General features: G+C 38.7%; 2 protein-coding genes across 3 annotated transcripts; both read left to right on the top strand.

The window, feature by feature from the left end:
* Positions 1 to 1,048: 1,048 nt before the first annotated feature.
* On the top strand, positions 1,049 to 6,882 carry sumo2a (small ubiquitin like modifier 2a). The gene is made up of 4 exons (XM_074630497.1): positions 1,049 to 1,209; positions 4,091 to 4,222; positions 5,374 to 5,445; positions 6,351 to 6,882. Exons 1-4 carry the CDS (start codon positions 1,189 to 1,191, stop codon positions 6,414 to 6,416), a joined length of 291 nt encoding a protein of 96 aa, XP_074486598.1. The 5' UTR covers positions 1,049 to 1,188; the 3' UTR covers positions 6,417 to 6,882.
* Positions 6,883 to 9,998: 3,116 nt separating this feature from the next.
* On the top strand, positions 9,999 to 21,250 carry jpt1a (Jupiter microtubule associated homolog 1a). Of its 2 annotated transcripts, none has more exons than XM_074630494.1 (5): positions 9,999 to 10,201; positions 12,704 to 12,846; positions 18,359 to 18,456; positions 18,782 to 18,809; positions 20,968 to 21,250. In XM_074630494.1, exons 1-5 carry the CDS (start codon positions 10,146 to 10,148, stop codon positions 21,099 to 21,101), a joined length of 459 nt encoding a protein of 152 aa, XP_074486595.1. In that variant the 5' UTR covers positions 9,999 to 10,145; the 3' UTR covers positions 21,102 to 21,250. The 2 variants fall into 2 exon arrangements, with proteins under 2 accessions (XP_074486595.1, XP_074486594.1); XM_074630493.1 differs by having other exon boundaries at positions 20,944 to 21,250.
* The last annotated feature ends 1,691 nt before the right edge of the window (positions 21,251 to 22,941 follow it).

The following is a 22,941-nucleotide window of genomic DNA, read 5'->3' as shown; positions in this document are numbered from 1 at the left end:
TGCATTAACGTGTAAGCAGCATATTAGTGGTCAAGTTGGGGGTCATTTTAACTACTATATTGCTGTTAGTGGGTAATAAGCTCATCATATGTTTTGTGTGTAAAATCTGAATTTGCAATGTAACCAAAAACTGTAGTTATCACATATAGATAGATAGATAGATAGATAGATAGATAGATAGATAGTAACTTTATTAATCCCGAGGGAAATTCAAGTTTCCAGCATCACAGTTTCATAGTGCAAAACATGTTAGTAAAAAGGCAGTAAAAAAGTTAGTAGTGCAAAGTACAAGGGGGCCGAAATAGGGCCAAAATATATTTCTGATCTTCTGCTATGTTATGAACCATCCAGACCTCTCAGGTTCATCTGGATCAGGTCTGCTTAGTGTCCCCAGAGTCACAACTAAACATGCAGAAGAAGCAGCATTCAGTTTTTATGCATCAAATATCTGGAACAAGCTCCCAGAAACCTGCAAGACCGCTCCAACTCTCACTTCTTTTAAAACAAAGCTTTAAACTTTCCTGTTTGCGGCTGCCTTTTATTAAACCAGATAATGATCTGATACTACACAAGAGCTTTTACTCTTTCGTGTTTTATGCTATTTTAGCTTCTATCCTAGTTTTTATTTTTAGCTTGTTTTTATTTTCTAATCTTTAATGTTTTTATGTTTTCATAACTGTTTTAATTATTTCTTAATGTTCTTTTGCATTTTGTCACAATGTTCTTGAATGTTTATGTAAAGCACTTTGAATTGCCTTGTTGCTGAAATGTGCTATACAGATAAAGCTGCCTTGCTTTGCCTTGCCTACAAAGTACAAAAAAATATACCAGATATAAAAATACAAGGAGATGAAGAAAACTGTTAAAACTGAATATAGTGCAGAGTAACAGCTGTGATACACGACTATATAAATATATAGTGGAGTAGAAGTATAAAGTAGTCTAAAAATTGAAATACTCCACTTTGAAATGCAGTGGAATTAAATATTTGGTGCATTTCACAAGAGCTGCTGAGTCAATCTGGCGCAGCTGTGTGTGTGTGCAGCAGAAAGCAGCCAGCAGAAGTGAGAGCTCTCTGCTACACAGCCCACTCACTAACTCACTAACTCACTCACTGACTCAAAGTGGCGCGCCAGACAGCGCAGCCGCATCAGAACAGGCGCAGACACACACAGACCAGCAGCAGCCATGGCAGACGAGAAACCCAAGGTGAGCAGCGCATTTTATACGGGTTTTTTCTCTTCTTTACAGTGTGCACCAAATCCGTGTAGCGATAATTGTACAGATGACACTGCGAAAAGCCGCATTTGAGACCAAATCGTCGCATAACAGTCGCATAATTACAAAGAAGGCTGATAGCGCAAACTAGCGCTACCTCGGTCGCGGGCGAAGTTAGCATCATAAGCTAACGTGGCTAACGCGCCTGAGACGAGGCGGTATGAAAGAAATAACAACTGTGGGTCATTATAAAGACACTTAAATGACACATTTTTAACTACTAGTGTCAGCATTAGCTTTATGAATTGAATATGTAGTGATAACAGCTTACATATGTCGAGGTAATGTTAGAAAGAACCGGAGAAAGGTGTCCAGAGCAGCAGCAGCACCGGGCCTCAAATGAAGGCTGATTGTTTGAACACAGATCCGGTAACTGTGATCTGTTAACGGATCTCATCTGTATACTCATCGTGCGCATCATTACCAGCTCATCACGCAGAGGAAGAAGTGTCTCAGGATTAAGAGGGATTGTTGATGGCGTGCTGGTTGTGATTCCTCTTCTGACTAGGCCGCTGAGCATTGTTATAAATCGTAGGCCAGGGATTCCCAAAGTGGGGCCCGCGGGCCAAAGTTGGGCCGCCATAAGGTTTTTATTTGGCCCGCCAGATGTTAGCAAATTTTTTTCTTTTTCTTTTTTTTTTCTTCTTAAAAGACCCAACCGACTACTTTTTCTGTAGATCTTTTTGGTCCCAGCTGACTCCTCCTACACATCACTCTTTTAATTACTCCTCTGTGTTATTTATTAGTATGATTTTGTGTGCCCCCTTTGTAAAGTGTCCTTGGGGTTTCTGAAAGGCGCTATATAAATCCAATTTATTTTTATTATTACTGTCTTTTTGGAGGCCGTACCAGGCTCGGGTTTATGGTTAGAAGATAGTGGCATCATGTGAAACTAGAAAACCTACAGTAAGGACTCTATTGTCCCAATCATGTCATATTAGCTTGTCAGGAAGGAGGCTAAATTTTGGTGGGGGAAAACTGGCAAGGTGTCCCCTTGACCTCTGACCTCAAGATATGTGACTGGAAATGGGTTCTATTGGTACCCATGAGTCTCCCCTTTACAGACATGCCCACTTTATACAAAGTGGGGCCCGCGGGCCAAAGTTGGCCTGCCATCAGGTTTTGATTTGGCCCGCCAGATGTTAGCAAATTCTTTTTCTTTTTTTTCCTCCTTTTTTTATTAAAAGACCCAACCGACTTTACTGTCTTTTGGAGGCCGTACCAGACTCGTGTTTATGGTTAGAGGTTACTTATACAACAAATAGGCAACACCTTTTTGCTCAAATGACAAAACCGCAAATATGTTCCTTAAATATTTTTAGAGGGTGGTCCTGAATAGAGATCATAGCTCATTTAAAGCCTTTTACGACTGCTATGGGGAGGAAGCTTAAAGAAGACCTATTATGCTTTTGTGATTCTCCCCTTTTCCTTTAGTGTGTTATATAGTTTTTTTGTGCAAAGTTACAAAGCCCAAACTCCACGCCAAATGGAGTTACTCTCCCCCTCAGAAACACTGCTCCTGAACTGCCTGAAACGCTTTGATTGAAGTCCTTTTCTTCCTTAACGTGGTGATGTCACCAAGTTACATTCAAGAGTGAAGAGTTTCATTTGCCATTTGCACCTATACGTACATTGGAATTCTGAGCAGTTTACACCGAGTCAGCTTTAAGAAAAGAAAAAAGGGTAGAAAAGGCACAAGGTAATTACAGTACAAAATAAGTAGCACATTCAACTCAACACAATAAATAAATAAATGCATTATTTAAAATATAAAACGCCCTCAGTGTAGTCAATAAATAAACTAAACTACCCTCTGCATAGGAACGATACCCCCAGAATACAAATATACAGCATATATATGCTCCATGACCATGTTAAAAGAACGTGTAACTCTCAAAAATATTTAAAATAATAAATATATATCGGACAATTACACAGTGGAAGGCAGCATATTGCACAGCATTACAGTCCATTCAGTTCAGGTGTACTGTGTGTCAATAATGGTATGGAGGTGAGGTGTGGGGTATTTGTGTCCCTCTTTGACGTCCTTTGCCGCCAGTCTTATTGTAGCTGGGAAGACAGCTATTATTTCCAATCATGTCATGTTAGCTTGTCAGGAAGGAGGCTATCACTCTAAAGTTGGGCTAAATTTTGGCGAGGAAAAACTGGCATGGCCATTTGTCAAGGTGTCCCTTGACCTCTGACCTCAAGATATGTGACTGAAAATGGGTTCTATGGGTACCCACGAGTCTCCCCTTTACAGACATGCCCACTTTATAATAATCCTATGCAGTTTTTTGAATGCAGTATACATGGGAACTTGGGATCCTAGTACCATTTTGCATCTTAACAATACAACACAATAGGTGTTTAATTTTGGCCCGTGGCCCTCCCAGGGAAAGTTTGGGCACCCTTGTCGTAGGCCATTGTCAATTGACCTGCTTAATGCTTAATGCTATCGTTGAAGTTGTGATGTTGCTCCTTTTTCTGTGCTCAGTAACCACCAGTCCTCAGATCGGTGCTCACCAGGTGCAGATGTCACACATGTAACGGTGGTAAAAATAACGTAATTAACACACGTGATGTGAATAGTTTATTTATACTTTTGTCATGAGTCATTGAAGGACATACTGTACCTCAACCTTAAATTGTGTCAGACCCAGGGAGGTAGGGGGTTTTGTGGTTGTGGGAGGGCAAATTAATCACACATGCTGGAGGCCATATTTTTTAGTAAGCTACTTGTATTTCCTTGCGTAATTTTTTTTTGCAATCAACTCAACTTTCTGCAAACTTCTGTGTCTCTCTCTTTCAGGAGGGAGTGAAGACAGAGAACAATGAGCACATCAACCTGAAGGTGGCAGGGCAGGATGGCTCAGTGGTGCAGTTCAAGATCAAAAGGCACACTCCTCTCAGCAAACTGATGAAAGCTTATTGTGAACGGCAGGTGAGACCGCTACACAATTACTACGACTCCTCAGAAGAAGTCATCTTTAAGTTCATTGCATTGCTGGTAGCCTGAATGGTGGTTCTCAAACTGTAGACCAGAGATTCAGCTGAGGGATCCTGGGTGTTCTTGCCAAATGAGGAATAGACCATAATTGTTTATGTATTATTTCTCATGAAATATTATCGCTCATTGCATTTATTTAATAGACCGTATCTATACTGACCATGAAATTCTGATATCGGTTTACTGTGACACACATTTCTATTAATGTCAGTGATCACAGTGACAACAAAATGTTGCCAATTCTGTTACTTACATTGCACTGGTTAAGTAAAGCAAAATCTTGCCAAGCTTGCTAATTTTTCACTATTTGTCACGTGGTTTCAAGAATAAAAATGGTGCTCTCTAACATCCCCCAATAGCTAGTTCACAATACACAACTTTAGCCATGATTTTCCGCTCTCCTCTTTTTGGAGATCACCGACAAAAGCTCCAGATCAGAGGCAAATAAAGCGTTGGCTCGCCGCTTGCACATCAGCCCTCGAGCGTCACCTGTGAACTGCTCAAAGACGCAACCCAAGATGCTCACGGATGCCTCTCAGACACGTTCCAGATATCTAGCATGCTAAATATCTGGACCTGTCGGGGACTACGGCCATGAGCTACAGCCAATGAGAGCGCAAGACACCGGTTGAGGGGAAACCAGGAGGAGAAGTGGTCACCTGTAACAATAGGAACTTAGCAAAGTTATTGTTGCACCTAGAGGAATAAATAGTTAGAAAAGATGTTTGGAAACAGGCTATTTTGTGAACACGTGCCAACGACAACAAAACGTAGTTTGGAGACCTCATCTGGGATTCCTCCCGATGAGAGATCTTGTAGTATTTGACCCCCTGTCGCTGGTCAGTCATGTAGTGTGAAAAACATAACGACTTCAAGACTCATGATTACAGTACAGCGATCTGACGACTTTGAATGTCTTGTAGTGTGAATTAGACATTAGACATGATAGCTGTGCAGCGTGAATGTTTTGTTTTTGTTTTTTTGTAGTTCATGGTCATCAACTTAACGCCTAGGTCACGGGGGTGCCCCATAATAATGTTGATTTTTCAATATTTTAAACATAATATTTCTCTCTGTCCACATAGGGGCTGTCGATGAGGCAAATACGATTTCGATTTGACGGTCAGCCCATCAATGAAACAGACACACCCTCGCAGGTAAGGCTTCACCCTCTTGTTCAGCCTACGAACCTCACGGTATTGCTACCTTGGACATTACATGGCTTTGATTTTACACTTTTTAGTTTTTTATGTTTTGGGCTATTTCTTAAAGAATACAAGAAAGCGTACGGTGCTGCAACAGGATTTACAAAAGTTTAAGGTCACAAGTTCTGAAACTCAAACGATGTTATTTATAATTGCAAAATACATTTTAATTTAATTTGTTTGTGCATTGCAGTGGGTAACTTTGTTTAAAGGTTTCATACATGATAGTCTGAATTTATGTTTAATATATCAGAATTAAATTTTAAATCTGTGCCATTAGTAGTGCAACAGTTGTAGAAATACAAAGAGTTGCTCCATTATAAACCGAGTCCACACTGAAGACCTGCTGTGAAGCTCCTCTTTAACTTTATACCTGAGACTGTCATGAGGATGAACACGCTCTCACATCAGCTTTGTCCATTATATAATGTGTTACAGTGCCAGCACATTATATATTTTATACAGCTGAAGCACAGACTATACAAACAGCACTGAGCAGCTGTGCACAGATCAGAGTCCATGCTGCAGATGTGCTGCATCTTTATGTCCATAGAACGAGTACATAAAGGAAAACGTCTTGTTTACTTTCATGTTGGAAGTCTCCAGTGAGGCGAAACTCTACTAAGCTTCTGTACCTTTTCCTCTCTATTTTTGTTTACATCACGTCTTTAATATTTAGCCAGCCTCCGTTATCTGACCTACTCTATTTTTTGTGCTTCGTAAGAGATGTCAAAGAGAGGTTTTGGATGCATTAGCTGACCTCAGTGGTATTGTCAACACTTCCTAAGTAGCTTCACAGTAAAGACCTATCACTATCTTCCCATCACATCAACTAACATTTGAACTTTTGCTTACAGCTAGAAATGGAGGATGAAGATACGATTGACGTGTTCCAACAGCAAACCGGAGGCTCTTCTCTTTAAAGACTGTTTCCTACGGACATCCCTACCTCCCCTTTTCATCCCTGAACAGCTTTGTTCTGCCCAGTCTTCAAATGCTCATGACCAGTGTTGATACCATCCAGTTGAATTCTTTTACAAAATGCTCAAAGGCCGCGGCACAGTTGATGTAGATAGATTTAATCACACTGTCATTCGTATGATAACATGTTTTAACTGCACAGTGTAGACAACTTGTAAGCTGCAGTGAGTCTAATGTGCTGAAGAAATTAAAAGCTTGTCACAATTATTTTTTTTTTCTTTTTCTTTGTTCTGGAAGTTTTAGAAAAAACTCCTGGGTCCTTTTTTTTTTTTTTTATATACTTATGTCATTGAGGTTTTGATTCAGATGGAATTTTGTTATTGTTGTCAAGTAAGCCTGCATTTTAAGTTCACATCTGTTGTTATGAAAATGTATTATTGGAATAAATTGAGTCTTTTTTTAAACAAATGTCCCTGTTTATTTTATGGAAACTTTAAACATCTAAACGAGCAACTATCACCAGAACTAGCATGTAAAATGCTTATTAAAACGGTAAACTACTTAACCAGTGATGTATAAAACAATTTAAAAAAGTCCTTTTCAAGGTCAATCTAAGATATTTTTCATTTATAATGTATTTATTCAAATATTTTCACAAAAGTCATTTCTTTTCCTTTTATTCTTATAAGTAGCCCTGCAAGTAGACACTTCTGTTCTTCCCTGTCCTGCAAACAGGCCTGTCACAGCTTCAGTGCCTGTTCAGTATTACTGTCCTGCTGTGGAAAAAGAAACTTGCTCACAACTTTGAGCCAGACAGGAAGGCTTGCTTGCAGAAAAGAGGGTGAACCATGGAAGTTGTCATTAATCATTGTGCAGTTAATTGAATGCAAGTCACCATCCAGAGACTTAAGCATAACATCTGAATATATCCGCCGTTATGTTTGGAGGTTTCCTGCGCTGTTGCATTAACCTCTCATAAAGCCTCTCCTGACTGCAACTGTTAACTTTAAAGTCTATAAACAAGACTTGCGTCAAGTCTCCAAAAGTGACAATAAGCTTTCATTAAAGAGTTTTGGAAAATTTTATTTTATTTATTTATTTGCACATATATAAAACTGCACAAATCCAGTCAATGAAAAAAACAAAACAAGAAATATGTCAGGAGAGGTCAAGAAGCCACAGGCTTATGCAAAGGACCTCCCCAAAACCCCAGGAGAAAAAATTTAAAATAATAAAAATACATTAAAAGTTAAACAACAAGAAGTGGAAACAATCCAATAAAAACAATGAAATACATACAAAAAACAGTACAGAAAAAAAAGAAAATGTATCTAAACATCAAAAGATAATTAGACATGACTTAAATGTGATGATAATTTCCTTTAAAAATGTTCTAAGGATAACAAGCTCTTCTTGATAACATGTATTTTGGTGTTCCATATTTGTACACCACGATATCTGAGGGAGTACTGGCCATGTTTTGTTTTGGAAAAAGGAAGTTGAAAATGATTAGATGATGTGAATGAATTTGAGAATTAGATTTAATGAAGTTGCTAAACGATGAAGGCAAGAACATATATTTATATATAAACACATATCTGTTGAATATTTATGTCATAAACTGAAAGAATGTTCAGTTTCCTGAACAGTGGAGCTGAAGCCTCCTTAGAGTTTGACAAAGTTGCCAGTCTTACAAGTTACAAGTTTATGAAGATTGGAGGGGTATGTATTTGCCCAAACAATATTACCATAAATCAAATAGGGATAAATCATGGAATAATATAAGGTTAATAAACAAGAAACATTTATGAAACTTCTTAGTTTGCTGATGATTCCTAGTGACTTCACAGTTTTATTACAAATAAAATGTATATGTGTTCCACTCTTTTCTACTCTACTCTCTACTCTTTTATAAGGTTGCAGTTTGTCAGTTATCTTTTGATTTTATGTGTATTATTTGGAATAAGTTTTCTTTTTCGGATGCAAGTGTTGTTCAGTCTCAAATATGGCAGGTTTATACTTTGCATTGGTTTTCTAATAGCATAATGAAATTGTCTCCGTCTGTCCTTTCTAAAGATGAAAATGGCTCCTGTAGGATCTCTCAGTTAAACTGCAGTCTGTCCCTATCATAGGGACCAGAAAGCACTAATTGAATTTGCCCTCAAACTGCTTCACTTTTTCAAGTATTATCAGTTCCATATCATGCATTTTGGAAAAAGATTAAAATAGAGAGCAGCTGTTTTTAATACACAATGAAATTACATTGCCATGTTGTGATTTGAGCAGATTTTTTTAATGCTAAATGCAGTACCTGTGAGGCTTTCTGGACGATATCTGTGGTGCACACATCAAATCTAGTAAATGTAATTAATTTATCCAATCACAGTTTTTGATTAATACATCAGGATCCAATCATAGAAGTAGCTGTTCACTTGTGGGCGGTACGTAGGCTGATAGAAACGCCCTCTTCCACAAAGCTTTCTGTCGCACCCGCTCTTCTGTCAAGTCAAACCAACCCATGGATGTGCTATATGGATGCTCTGAGGAAGAACCAGCCAGAAATAAGCAGAGGAAAACCGGAAATACAGCTGGTTCGCCTTCAAAATACAATACAAGATGTGTCACTTTTTGTTGAAATTCACTACAAGGTCATAAAGAAATACTTATTAACTGTACATCATGAGCTCCTTAAATAAATACTTTAAACCAGCAGACTTAATGCACATGTTCTGGCTGTGCTCGAATCGCTCCACCTTCTGGATAAGTATTTTTAAAGATTTTAGCGAGATGTTTGGAACCCAATTCGACCCGGACCCAATTTGAGCCCTCTTTGGTTTAATACCAAAGGAATCCAGTGCTCGCCTACCAGATAAGGCCTGTGTGGTCGTTGGTTTTACTACACTCCTTGCAAGACGTTTGATCCTCCTAAAATGGAAACAACGTACTCCTCCATCCTTTTCTCACTGGGTCAATGAGGTTATGTATTTCTTAAAACTAGAAAAAGTTAAATACACGCTGAAAGGTTCCTCTCAAATCCTTGTGTAATTGGATTTTTATGACTCTGCAGGAACCCCTTGACAAAGAGTAGAGTGGAAAACATGAATGTCATATTACAGAAGTTAGCAGCCCCCCCTTCTTTTTTCTCTCTTTATCTTATTTTTATTTATTTATTTATTTTTTCATTCATTTATTTTCTTTTTCTCTTTTTATAAGTTATTTTCCTAATTATTTTTCCCCCTGTCTTTTGTTTATTGTAAATCTTTCCTTCATGCACCTAAATGTATTCTGTAACCTGTGATCCTATGGATGGGTGGGTGTGTAGGGAAGGGGATTTGGACTTAACTTTGTAATCAGATCTGATGAATGATATCTATTTTGTTTGATTTATACATGTTATTTTTATGGGATAAAATCTTTAAAAATCAATAAAACATATTTACAAAAAAAAAAAAAAAAAAATTTAAATATAATTCGATTTTAACTTTGATATAATGGTAAAATTATTAAAGCATATTTTATTTTGGAAATTTTTCCCGGAAGTGAGCCATCTCCGTCCGGTCACTTTTGACACTTGCCCACTTCCAGACTGGAAAGCAAGCAGGTTGATTATTGGGAACCAGCACCGCGCTAGGATACAGACAATGATGAGGCGGTGAAGTGAATAAGCTAATGAAAGTGTAATTCGCCTGTTAAATTTATACACATTTTAACGACTTCTTGGTGCAAAAAAAATGACGACGACCACGACATATCAAGGGATGGAGCCCGGCTCTAAAAGCAGTTCCAGGTAAAAGAAATGCGTCGTTTCGTATAACCACCGTATAGCCACCATGATGCCAACAAGTCCAGCATCTAACCTCAACGCTAACCCAGAATATAAGACATGTTTTAGCCCTGACCCCTGCCTGTTAGTATGACTTAACCACCTCGAAATGAGGCTAAACATGAGGCGAGGATGCTGAGAGAAAACTGGGTACCACACCTTCTCGTTGTGTCTGATGGGATGGACCATTCCCTTTTTTAAGCTAGCAGAGATAGCACACATGTGCCCTCCCTTTTGTAGAGAGGCTCTCCTTTAGCTAGCACATACAGCAGACTGGGCGACTACACATTAACTGTAAGGCCTTTTATATATGTATTTTCCTTCAATATCCTTTTTTGTGTTTATTGTCTAAGTCAGATGTGTCATTCTAGTTGGGTGTTGGGTGGGGCCCCCGTGGATTTCAGATCAGTTATCGATGAAGAAGTACAATAAGACATCTTGTAGTGGTCTGCCCTGCATATGGTGGCCTCACTGAGCAGAGGGGCCATGTTACAGGGAATGAAATTAGCACCTGCCACCTAACAAATACAGGGTAAATGTTGGCTGTCAGGTAAAGATTTCAGGTTTTCCTTATATTAAGAAATATCATTCTTAAAAAAGCAATTCCTAAATTAGAAATAGTCAGGATTAAGGTTACATGATCTATATTTCTACTGTTGTTACCACTGACTCAGTGTTTACTAGGAGTGGAAGTGGAAAATATTGAGTATTGCAATATCATGTTTAGTGATACTGTATCGATTCCATGTTACAGGGAATGAAATTAGCACCTGCCAAATACAGGGTGTAAATGTTGGCTGTGGCAGGTACAAATTTCAGGTTTTCCTTATATTAAGAAATATCATTCTTAAAAAAGCAATTCCTAAATTAAAAATAGTCAGTGATTAAGGTTACATGATGCATATTTCTACTGTCTTGTTACCACTGACTCAGTGTTTACTAGGAGTGGAATATTGAAAATATTGAGTATTGCAATATTATGTTTAGTGATACTGTATTGATTAGAAATCTGCCTTCTGTCATCTGCACTCCCATCCCTCCATCAATTTGTTTGGTGTCATCACATTTGTATCATCTCACAAATTGCTGTCTTTTTACTGTGGCAGGTAAATGCAGGTCACCTGCCACCATGGCAGATAGGTTTTCCTTATAATAAAAAAATATCATTCTTAAAAAAGCAATTCCTAAATTAGAAATAGTCAGGATTACGGTTACATGATTCATATTTCTACTGTCTGTTACCACTGACTCAGTGTTTACTAGGAGTGGAAGAAAATATTGAGTATTGCAATATCATGTTTAGTGATACTGTATCGATTCCATGTTACAGGGAATGAAATTAACACCTGCCAAATACAGGGTGTAAATGTTGGCTGTGGCAGGTAAAAATGTCAGGTCACCTGCCACCATGGCAGACAGGTTTTCCTTATATTAAAAAATAATATCATTCTTAAAAAGATTCAAGATTCAAGATGTTTATTGTCACACCGGTTATTCAGGTACAATCGTGTGAAATGTTTTTTGCTGGGAAGCTCCATTAGAAATAATAAGTTATATTACAATTTTATAAAAGGAAATACTTTGTACAAGGGCATATTAAGAATATATACATTAAGAGTATATACAGTATAAGATATGTTTTTGTGTGAGATGACCTGGGGGAAAAAACTTAGAAATAGTCAGGATTAAGGTTACATGATCCATATTTCTACTGTCTGTTACCACTGACTCAGTGTTTACTAGGAGTGGAATACTGAACATATTGAGTATTGAAATATTATGTTTAGTGATACTGTATCGATTCTTCAAAAAAACCTGTATTAATTTATAATTTATAGTTTACTAGCAAAGATTGATTCAGTCAATACTTTATTTAATTTGCAAAGAGAAATGCAAATGTGTCAAATATGTCAGATGTGTCATTCCAGTTGGGTGTTGGGTGGGATTTCAGATCAGTTATCGATGAAGAAGTACAATAAGACATCTTGTAGTGGTCTGCATATGGTGGCCTCACTGAGGCGAGGGGCCATGTAACAGGAAATTAATATTATTGTTACAGGTATTACCACAGTATTACAGTAGCCTATATATAAAGTCCACACAGACACATTAGAGGGAATGCTTTTGTATTCCTTTAATTAATTTAAAGTGTCTGATGTGACCTTTTTATCTCAGCGGGGACCAGCGGGTCTTTCCTCGCCACTTGAATCTGACCGCCCAGCAAAGATACTCTACAACCACTCTGATGAGTTGAAACATCGGAGAGACAGTTTAGGTCATTACATTTTATCCAAAAGGTAGCACATTGTTAAATGATGCAAAATAAAATGTATTTTTATGAATGAACAATAATATCTCACTGCCCATCCCTAGTCTGAACCGCAGCATTTAGGTAGGTTATTCCAGAGAAATCAGCCAGTATGATCCAGCGTTCAGTAACAGTGCTGACCATCTCTCTCCTTCCAGGGTTTTGCGCCCTCCTGGCGGCGGCTCTAACTTCTCACTCGGTCCAGATGAGGAGAAGGCTCCCGTCCGGAAAGACAAGATGGCCTCCAGTGTTTTCGCTGAGCCAGAGGACCCCTACGCTAATCGAAGGAACAATCCACCAGGTACAATCTTTAGTGTGAAAGCTTATAACTCAATTTCTCACACCATCTTATTTTGGCAGTTTACCACAACATTAATGGATGGTGTCACTTAAAAACAAAACCAGTTTGAGAATATTGTTTTCTTGTGTTTTGGAGGTACAAGGTTTTCACTGCAGGTTTTTCTCTCTCTGCTGGACCAAACTGATCGTCTGCCTCCCCAGGGCTACTCATATCCTCAGACAGCTGAATACATAAGAATAACATTTGCTGTCTCTAGTGGTTCTACTTGACATAATAGGTTTAGGTGCCCAAATGATGAATTGATTTCTCTTTCGCGCTGTCATTAGATATTCAATCACTGGTGTTTCTTTATTAATCAGGATCTTCTCAAGCCTGCAGAGATCTGAAATATTCATGTAGAATTGAGCTGCCTCCAGTAAAAAGTCTATTTCTAAGAGGAATAATAAAAGGCTGAGAAACAGGTCATTCTTGCCCATTGTGGGGGTTTACAATCCTTCTCTAAATGTCGAATGATACACAGCAAAATGTGACCGATAGAGGAATTAAAACATAATAGGAAGTAAAAGTGATGACAGCCAGGTATTCATTTTTGTTTCCAACCAGTGGTTCCTAATTTCTTAGAACAAATGCACCAATTTAAAGGTGCTATTGATAACAATGATATCATTCAGCCACTGAATGTAGCATTCTCTCCCTCCCCGTTCCCTTGAATTCACTTCACACGTCGTTGCTTGGCACCTATATGTCAAACTCACAAGCTCACAAGCCTCGTTAGAAGTGGGAACCAAACGTCAGATATCTTCCACAGAGATCATTCCGTTAACTACCAGGTTACATTTGTGTAGACAATAAGTCACACAATGGTGAGATTTGTGTCTGATCAGAATTGTCTTCTATTAGTTTTGGTTTTCCACCTCCGATGAAGAGCAGCGCACAGCCGCTTCTCAAGCCTAAGGGCTCTATTTTAACCATTATATGCTATTTTAGCATTTAATTATTAAATAATGTTTATAATAAAGTAATTTTGGATACATTTTGAGGTAAATATTGGGGTAATTTGGCAGTAATTCCAAAGAAATTTCAAAAAGATTACTTGCTAATTATCACCTAATTACCATGAAATTTGCGGACCTGTAAAATGAAGTGTTACCAAAATGTGTTATTTGGAATGTTTATTGAGATGGTGCAGTGTATAACAGCCTAAATGAAGTGGCTAAAACACAAAGCAAATAGTTTGTCTGTCTAAAAATATCTCCTGTTGGTCTTCTCAGTCACCAACACCTACAGAAGATATTTAAAGAGATTCTACGTAGTCACAGGCTGAATGCTTATTGATGCTTTCACACTTTCTCCCTCTGATATTTCCCTTTTCCTCCTTTTATATCTCACATGCAGTAATATAAATTAGCCTTTAGTCCTAACAGTGTTTTGAACCTCGATTTAATGACGTCAGAATGGCTGTCTTCTTTGAACAGGATCAACTTTAAAAAAAAAAAATTTCAGCAAGCCGTTTCCTCGTAGTCACGGAGTGCTTTTCTCACGGTTTTGACTTCACTGCGCAGTCCTGGAGAGGCTTGGTCCAACCTTAAAATCGTGTATATCGCAGCAGCATATAAAAGTAGCTGGCCATCCGTTCCGTTGCCAACGCTTGGGGAACCTTCTGTACATGATATCAGACGTCACTCATGCCCAGACCATCTGAAATAAGAGCATCGTGAGGTCTGTTGGCAGTAAACCTTTTTTACAGAGTCAACATCCAAAGAAACTTGTCGAATCACTCCTGCAGCATAATCTGTTTGTATGCTCACTATTCAAAACACATTTTCACACAAATGAGGCTTCAATCTACTCTTTAAACTATACCAAGTACTGCTGGAAGCTAAATGTAATGAAATAAAACGTATAGTATTTTCCTGTAAGAATTTAGTCAAGTATAATTCAAAAATATCAAAATGTAAATACTTATGGTAAACATCAGTACTCTCTGCTTCTCTTTCATTCACTTCACTGTTGACATCTAAGACAAAGGACACCAGAAAGTCTATTGACAGGTGTGTAGGATCAAAAACTCTCGAGTGAATACCACACACTGTCGTTCTCTTGTACTCACTCTGACTTTCACCATGTAAGATTTATAAAGACAAACAACACAAGCACCATGTGTATATATATAAATACAGCTTAGTTGAAAACCACCTGTCAGAGGGCGCCAGCCATCCAAAGTAAGGCAAAGGGTTCTTTCTATTGTAAACAGAGTTATGTTCAAGTCGAGGGATGAACCAAACAGGTTTTTACCATGGTCTGGGTGAGTATGCCTGTGAAACTGTCTGTTCACAGTTCTAAATTAAAGCGCTGGCTCCAAAAAAATCTGAATATCTTATTTACAACAGTGAGTGTAATGTTAGTCCTTCAGTGCATCATCCTCTGAACACCACAGGGTGGCGACTAACACACAAGCTGCAAGAAGTAAGTTAACACTGCCCCTCTGAACTTATACTATCACATAAGCCATCATCTTGCATCCTATTCGCTCTTCAACTATGCTACTTCAAGCTGCGGCTGACAGTACACATAGACTCTCATTTGTTCGTGAAACTTCTGATATTGATTTTGGGACAATGACATGCCTGGATAGCTAGCTAATGTTATCATTAAACATACTGTCAAATTATATAAATTATATATATATATATATATATTTTTTTTTTTTCATTTTTTTTTTCAACCGTATGTCAATGTTATTGACATTGAATCTTGCTAGAAATCTAGACATATCCCCAGTTGCCAAGTCATAGCTAAGGTCCATCCTATTTATTGGAGCAGTGAACAACGTTTCTATTGCATAGGAACCTTATGGGATGGTTGTGATTTTTCCAGGTATTAGCAAATCCTCAGGGTTACCAGGGAAACGGAGTTAATGGATTGTGAAAAACTTTAGATTTGGTTGCAAGTGACTTCCGTTCCACAACCAGGAATTGTCTGAGGTGTCCACAGCCAGGTGGCAATCATCCTCTGCGCATTAATTCCTGATAATGGACACCTCATCGGGCATTATCCCTTGCATGTATCATACAGCTGCCATATTAAATAAGTGTGGATTGGTACAATAGAAATATATTTGTTGTTGAGAGGTGGACAAATGATGAATAACAGAAACTCTTAAAAAATGTTAGTGGTGTGAACTGCCCCAGACACACTCATCTATCTATCAATATGCAGATATTTGCTGAGTGTTTAAACTTTTGGACATGATCAGAAAAAACGAAACTATATAAAATTCCATAAAACGCCCCGTTTTTTCCCCACAAGTGAACAGAGTTCATGTCAGAAAGACATTTAGTGTGAAAATGAAACTTCCAAAATCAGAAAAATTCCCCAAAGCACAATAGGAAGCTAATATGAAATGTAGGAGTAAATGTCACAGCAACTTTCTTACAAAGAAAAGTCCAGCATAATGTGGGTCATAAGGTCAAGTTATTAAATCAGTGGACTGCAATCGTCAGGCTTGTTCTGCTCACGCGACCGTCACTTCCCCTTGTTGCCTTCAAATTCCTACGTTATGACTGAGACAAGTGGTCCCCAGTTAGTTCCTGGGAAATTCCACACACACCCTGTGAAGACCTTGACACCATGCTTGAGCATTTGATTTACATATTTGGAGGGAATTTGAGTGCTCCTCCTGTTTACTCTTGAGTATAAAGATTGTAGACAATTACAACAACGGAATTTCCTGTGATTACGTAATGACCAAAATGTTGATGGAGATAAAGCTTACATGTAAATGTTGCATATAAATGCATAGTACACTGCTACTGTACTAATATTCTTATGAAATATCAGTATTTTTGAAAGCTTAGCATTAAGAAAATATAGCAGACATCACCGACTTCTTTTAATGAAGTCCTAATGTATATTGTTCCACAGTGTTTTATCTGTTAAGAGGATTCCATGTGTCAGGATGTTTAAGACATGAATTGCAGCCTGTTTGACCGTGGGATGTTTCTCCAATGATAAACAGGATGTAGGGTATGCACATCCAAAAAAACAAAACAATTGCTGGATCAAAAATATTAAACAAAAGATCTGCACACTGTATTAAAAGCTCCCAGCAATTTTAATTGTGCGACGTTTCCATCTAACAGAGATCTTCATCAGGGATTTATCAAATCACCATCACAAAGCAGAACAAGCAGTATATAGACACAAACACATTCATCACTCAGGTGATGGTGATCTGCATGATCGAGAGTCAATCTATTCTCAAGTTGGCACAATCCGAGCAGAGCTGAACGACGCTGTCTGATTCTCCCACAACTGGAAACATCAAGATATCATTAATATATAAATATTTAACAAGCATAAAGTAAATGTGGTGTGCCATCTTGGCCAGGTCTCCCTCGAAAAAGAGATTTTAATCTCAAGGGACCTCCTGTTTAAATAAATAAATAAATATATACATACCAAACACACATTGACACATATCAAAATTGAGTCAAATATATATCACAAAAACATAAATTGTGCAGAAAAACAATTATAGAAACTATAATATAGAAGAATATATAGGAAAAAAAGATCATATTTCTCTAATGGCTCAGTTTCAGTAATATATATTTTAGATGCTGCAAAATGTTAGCATCCTAACATGCTGAACTAAGATGGTGAGCAGCGTGTTCTTACACTTCTGCTGCAGATGTTAGCATTGAGCCCAGCAGATGACACGGTGGTAACTGCTTGTTGTTTGACAGCACCTTTAGTCTTATTTTAAGCAAAATGAAAATGAATCCATCTACTTAAATGATGACTTTGATAGTGTCCTCCTTTGTGACAGAGGGTATGGGCCCTCTCTGATGACCCCTGACTCTACGTTAGTCTCTATGGCAACCCACTCAGTGAACCTAACCAGCTCGCTGGCAGCTTTATTTCAACAACTACAGTAATGTTTCACCTCACCTCCTGCCCAGCCTGAACGAGTTGGTGTCACCAACTTGACATCTTAAACTTCTTTATGATCCAGTTTATTGGTTTTATTATCAGTTAATTATTTTATGACTAGCTCATATTCAGTAAATAATGATCCAGGTGCTCAATTTGCAGACGTTTATCAGGAGAGGGAGATCAGATCAAGTTGTTCTTGTTATTGACCCATGTGGACTACCTTTTCTAGCATTTTGCTGTAACATCATTCCTTCATTTGAACAGTGTTCTTTGCCATCACATTTCAGATTATGCACCGTCCTTTAAATCTTAAAATTAAGAACTAAAGTACTCCAGTTTATTTCAACCCATAGATTTTGATAGCTAATCCCTGTCATTATAGTATTGAACTCGCCCAAGGTAATTCAGTCAGGTTAGCCAAACTTATTTGGAAGAGGAAGTGCAATGTTGTACTGATCTAACATTCTGTATGTCACCATGACTTTTGTCTCTATTAAAAAAAAATTGTTTATTGGATTTAGTCTTTGCACCTCCGGTCTCCTCTCTGAGCCATTATGTCTCCTTGTTCTTCCAGGTGGGAAGCCCACAGGTGTGCTTTGTGGTGAGTCGTCAGCCCCCCTGAGGAGAGGAGGGAACCAGACCACCAACAACTCCGCAGACGCCCCCGCCACAGTAAGATCATGCATCAGATCATGAGTTATGGTGGGAAGAAATGAAGTGAAACCTGAGGGCAGACAAACATATAGGGAACCAAGTCCAAATGATTTGAAGTATCTGTTCATTGTCTTTTCATCTTCCCTTAATGTCTCAAATGTAGCTTGTGTATCAATCACATAGGAACATTACCATAATAACATTTCAGCATTTCTTAATTGCATTTCCTCATTCAGTACATGTGCATCCTTCCATCACAACTGATAACGCAGTACATTTCCGTTTTTGTCTGTGAAGTCTGATGAAATACTTACCACTTCTTCTTTTCTGCTTGTTTTTGTAGGATGGAGAAAATTCTGTACGCGAATACGGTAAGAACTTGTTGTTTCTGGTCACATCAGGCACTTTAGTAGACCCTAAACCAGTGATCCAGTATTACAAAGAACAGATTTGTGATATGTCATCATAAATTCCACATATATAACATCACACATATACAAATATACATGTGTACATACATTATGTGTACCTGTATACATACGCAGACATACATAAATGCATATAGGTACGTCCACATTTTCTTCACTTAAACAAAAATATTCTTCTAAATTGTTGTTACAATACCTTATACAGTATAATGCCCACCCAATATTGAAGATTTAGGTTATTTTGATAAAGTTAAAGGTGTAATATGCAACAGTTGTCTGTTGGTGTTGAGAGGGAGAGAGAGACAGCAGAGGTGGTCGAGCGAGCTATAGAGTGAACGGAGAGAGAGCGGCGTTGGTGGTAACAATGCAGCGAGTAAGAGAATTAAAATGTTGTTTTTTTTATCGTTTCACGGCGGTTACATTCTAAAACACAAATAAACACACAACTAACTCTGCACAACCCTGCAGGAAGGTGCCGAGTTGCCAGATTTTGAATGAATGCATCCGAAAAGCAGGCTGCCCTCTCTGCCTGGTGTTTGTGTCTTGGTCCAACTGACACTGATAGCAGCACACGGTAGACACTACACACAGCAGAGGAGAGACAGAGGAACAGGGGAATTCACAGTGATGTAACAAACCTGTTCTCATCCGTCTAATATGGCCGCTGTTATTGGCTGGGGGTTACACCCCCTTGTGGGGCCGGAAGGCTGTTTGCAGATGGCCAGCAGCGTCCCCAGTAAATCAAATTAAGAAGACATGAGAAAATCCAGGCTGAGGGCTGCAGGGTCTCTGCAGAAGCAGACACAGCCACCCCTTCTAGAGGGTCATAAGTGATGATTGAGAGGGATTATTTTTGTATCAGTCTACACATTGTTTTTTAGGGAATTGTTGCATATTATACCTTTAATGCTAAGCGATTTCCGGTTAAACCAAAATATTACAAAATCAAGTGCTTGTTGGCACTTTATCTAAATGTGTTTTTAAAAATATACCATCAAATACTAACACTTTACAACACGTCCAAGAAAGAACTGTGATATTATTTACTGCTTAAAATTCTTAGTCATTTTTATAAACAGTGGGTCCTTGATTACAGAAGACAAAAGCAGCTTCTCATTTCCAGCCAGTGACCGTCCCGTCCGCTTTGCTGTCTGAAATAACAACTGTCTCAGATTTTATTAGCTGTAGCTAGCTAGACAACTAAGCTGACGTTAGATCCACGAGTTGGTTTAAAAAACACCGTCCCCAGCTGACTTGTTTTAAAGGAGCAATATGTAGCACTGACAGAGGGCGTTTTAAAATTGAAAACATTGGAGCCGTGGTCCGTCCGCTCCTCCGGTGTGACTGATAGCAGTTAGCGTGTGTTATCATCACGACGTTAGCCTCTGGCCGGCAGCAGTAGTCGTAATAACTTCACCGGCTGTGTGTCTCAGATACTCGCTGCCTTGATAACCCAGCTGCACACGGACCACAGACAGATACGTTAACGTTATCTCTGTTGATCCAGTCCGGTGCTTGCTTCCATGGCTGCAGAAGGCTGTGTTTGCGTGCCAGTTTGTTTCATATGTGGCAACGGGTGTAAAAATGGGCAGTTGTTTCCTTAATCTCTGATGACATATCATGGTCATGTTATGATTTAATACAGTAAATATATTACGTATTGGTCCTTTAAAACAAGAATCTTGTGAAAGGGTCTTAAATATGCATCTGATGGCTGCAGACATGGTACTGTGTGGAAAGACTGAGGGTAAAACCAGGCAAAAAGTCAGCATCCTCACATGTCGATGATCCATGTAGAAAAGATGGAAATGAAGAAACAGCATTGTCGTTGTATTGCAGTGTAATTCAATATCAACTACTTTCCAAATCTGTGACCATTTAATAAGAATAAAGCAGGAGAAAAAAGAGTAGAAGATGATGATCTGGCAACATGTGGATACACAGTACGTGCTTAGAGTTCCTTCAGGGAAATGTCTCAATTAAGTCGAACCTGGCAAGCTTCCGATGGGTGTAATGTGTTCTCATGACAAATTATAGTGACTATCCCTTTGTTATTGTTTCCAAATATAACTGATAGTCCCGTGCCTCCCTGCCTGTTCAGAGAACAGTGCTCCTGAGCCTGAACCAGTTCCAGAGCAGAAGGAAGAGGCCCCTCCGGCTGACGACACCGCTGCAGGAGTAGCGTCCGGTCGCAGGAATCCCCCCGGGGGCAAGTCCAGCCTCATCCTGGGTTGAATCCCAGCCAGCTACCCCTCCCTACATCCACTCATCTCTGAACTCGTCTTATTTTTATTTATTTTTTTAAACAAGGAACCCCGGCCCATTTGTCTGTACCGCAGGAATCCTATCTGATGTCCAACAGACACCAGTTTCCTCCACATCCCCAAGTGCATTGTTTTGATACCTCTTTTTTGAAAACCGTTTTGTACTGTTTTTATTGTTTGTTTGTTTTGACAGAAGCACTTTATGTATTTCTATGTAGACAACGTCTGCCTTTGCCCCCTGTAATGCACTGGATGTGCCTAACAGGGTACAAGGATCACATTTCTCATATCAGATACTGATAAATTAATCTCCCCTAAATTGATTGCGACAGCACAAGCTGTATGTGAAGCAGTTTCCAGAACACAAGCAAATAAAAAAAGCTGTCACTTTTGCACTGTGTTCAGTTTTGATCCATCTTGCATGCACGTCTGGTCTGTAACGTATGAATGTGAGAAGAAACTTAACTGTGAAGATTTTTTATTTATTTATTTAACCTGTTTTTTTTTTTTTTGTGTGGAATAATTGTTGTATTGTTGTTGCATGAAGTTGGAAACTTTCTACTGATTATATTATTAACCACTTAGAAGCCAAATAGGAGCCACATAAATTACTGTCATTGTGATCTGAAGGATGCAAACATTTGTCTTCAGATGAGTACTGTAGGTCCCATGTCGGAATTGGAATAAGCCTTTTTTATATTGTAGTCACTAGATTATTGTAACCCCAGTGCCGGTTTTGAGTGCCCCATGTTTTTATAGGTAAATTTTACTCTGAAATAAAGTGTGCCTGTTTGTGTGTTAGGCTACAGTATCAAATAAGGTTGGGTTTCCCCTATTGCATCCTACCAGTATCAACGAGACCTAGTATCTCCATTGGGAATCAATGGAATGTTGTTCCTGAGTGTTTCCGGACAAACCCATCCTAGATTTGACAAGTGACCTTATGACAGCTCAGCCTTTTTTCTATGTTTTACCCCCCTCATACATGTGTTTATCATCATGCTCACTGGAAATATACAACAGTCTTTTTGTACATCTCTTTGTCACATTATTTAAACCAAAATTCAAAACTCCCTCCTGCTTCTGTCTTGTTGAGTCGCGTGTGTGACTGCTGTGTCAGCCAGCCGTCATGCAAGAATACCAACATTTCAGGTACATGAAATGTAATATTCCTGTGGTGTCTTATTTTTAACGTCTGTTATGATGCAAAATATGTGTGATTGCATCCTATACCAATTCCTGTTGCTGGATGTAAGTCACTGCAGAAATTTGAAATCAAGAAATGGCACAAGTGGAAATGAACATTAAAAATCAATTTTGACCATGGGTTGTATTTGCTGTTTGTGTTTTATCTGACACTGTAGCAGTTATAATTATTCCACTGCAGCTCAAGGGGGAACCACTGTTGGGCCAAACACAAAGAGGAGATTTTATACTAAAAAGATGTAACTTCTGAAGATATCCACTTGATTTGACTGACTTCAGAAAACATGATAAACTGCACTTGAGACTGCCTGTCAGTGGAGAAAACATTGGGGTGCCCTCTAGGGTGCTCTTCCAGTGAAGACAATATGATGTGGTGCCCTCTAGGTTGCCCTTCCAGTGGAGAAAATATGATAAAGTGCCCTCCAGGGTGCCCTTCCAGTGGAGAAAACACAATAAAGTGCCTTCTAGGGCGCCCTTCCAGTGGAGAAAACATGTTAAAAGTGTCCTCTAGGGTGCCCTTGCAGTGAAGAAAACATGATAAAGCGCCCTTTAGGGTACTCTTCTAGTAGAGAATGTGATGCAGTGCCCTCTAGGGTGCTCTTCCA

This window comes from Sebastes fasciatus, chromosome 3 (genome assembly GCF_043250625.1).
Source record: "Sebastes fasciatus isolate fSebFas1 chromosome 3, fSebFas1.pri, whole genome shotgun sequence".
Classification (NCBI taxonomy): Eukaryota; Metazoa; Chordata; class Actinopteri; order Perciformes; family Sebastidae; genus Sebastes; species Sebastes fasciatus.
Note: the sequence above shows the minus strand (reverse complement) of the source record. Positions and strands in the feature narration are given on the sequence as shown.

Excerpts from the sequence above, each read along its gene's own strand:
- sumo2a (XM_074630497.1), top strand. The coding sequence starts at position 1,189 with ATGGCAGACGAGAAACCCAAG. Across the intron at positions 4,223-5,373 it reads AAGCTTATTGTGAACGGCAG|GGGCTGTCGATGAGGCAAAT; the intron begins GTGAGACCGCTA and ends CTGTCCACATAG. Across the intron at positions 5,446-6,350 it reads AAACAGACACACCCTCGCAG|CTAGAAATGGAGGATGAAGA; the intron begins GTAAGGCTTCAC and ends TTTTGCTTACAG.
- jpt1a (XM_074630493.1), top strand. The coding sequence starts at position 10,146 with ATGACGACGACCACGACATATCAAGGGATGGAGCCCGGCTCTAAAAGC. Across the intron at positions 18,457-18,781 it reads CCGCAGACGCCCCCGCCACA|GATGGAGAAAATTCTGTACG; the intron begins GTAAGATCATGC and ends TTGTTTTTGTAG. Across the intron at positions 18,810-20,943 it reads AAATTCTGTACGCGAATACG|TCCCGTGCCTCCCTGCCTGT; the intron begins GTAAGAACTTGT and ends TATAACTGATAG.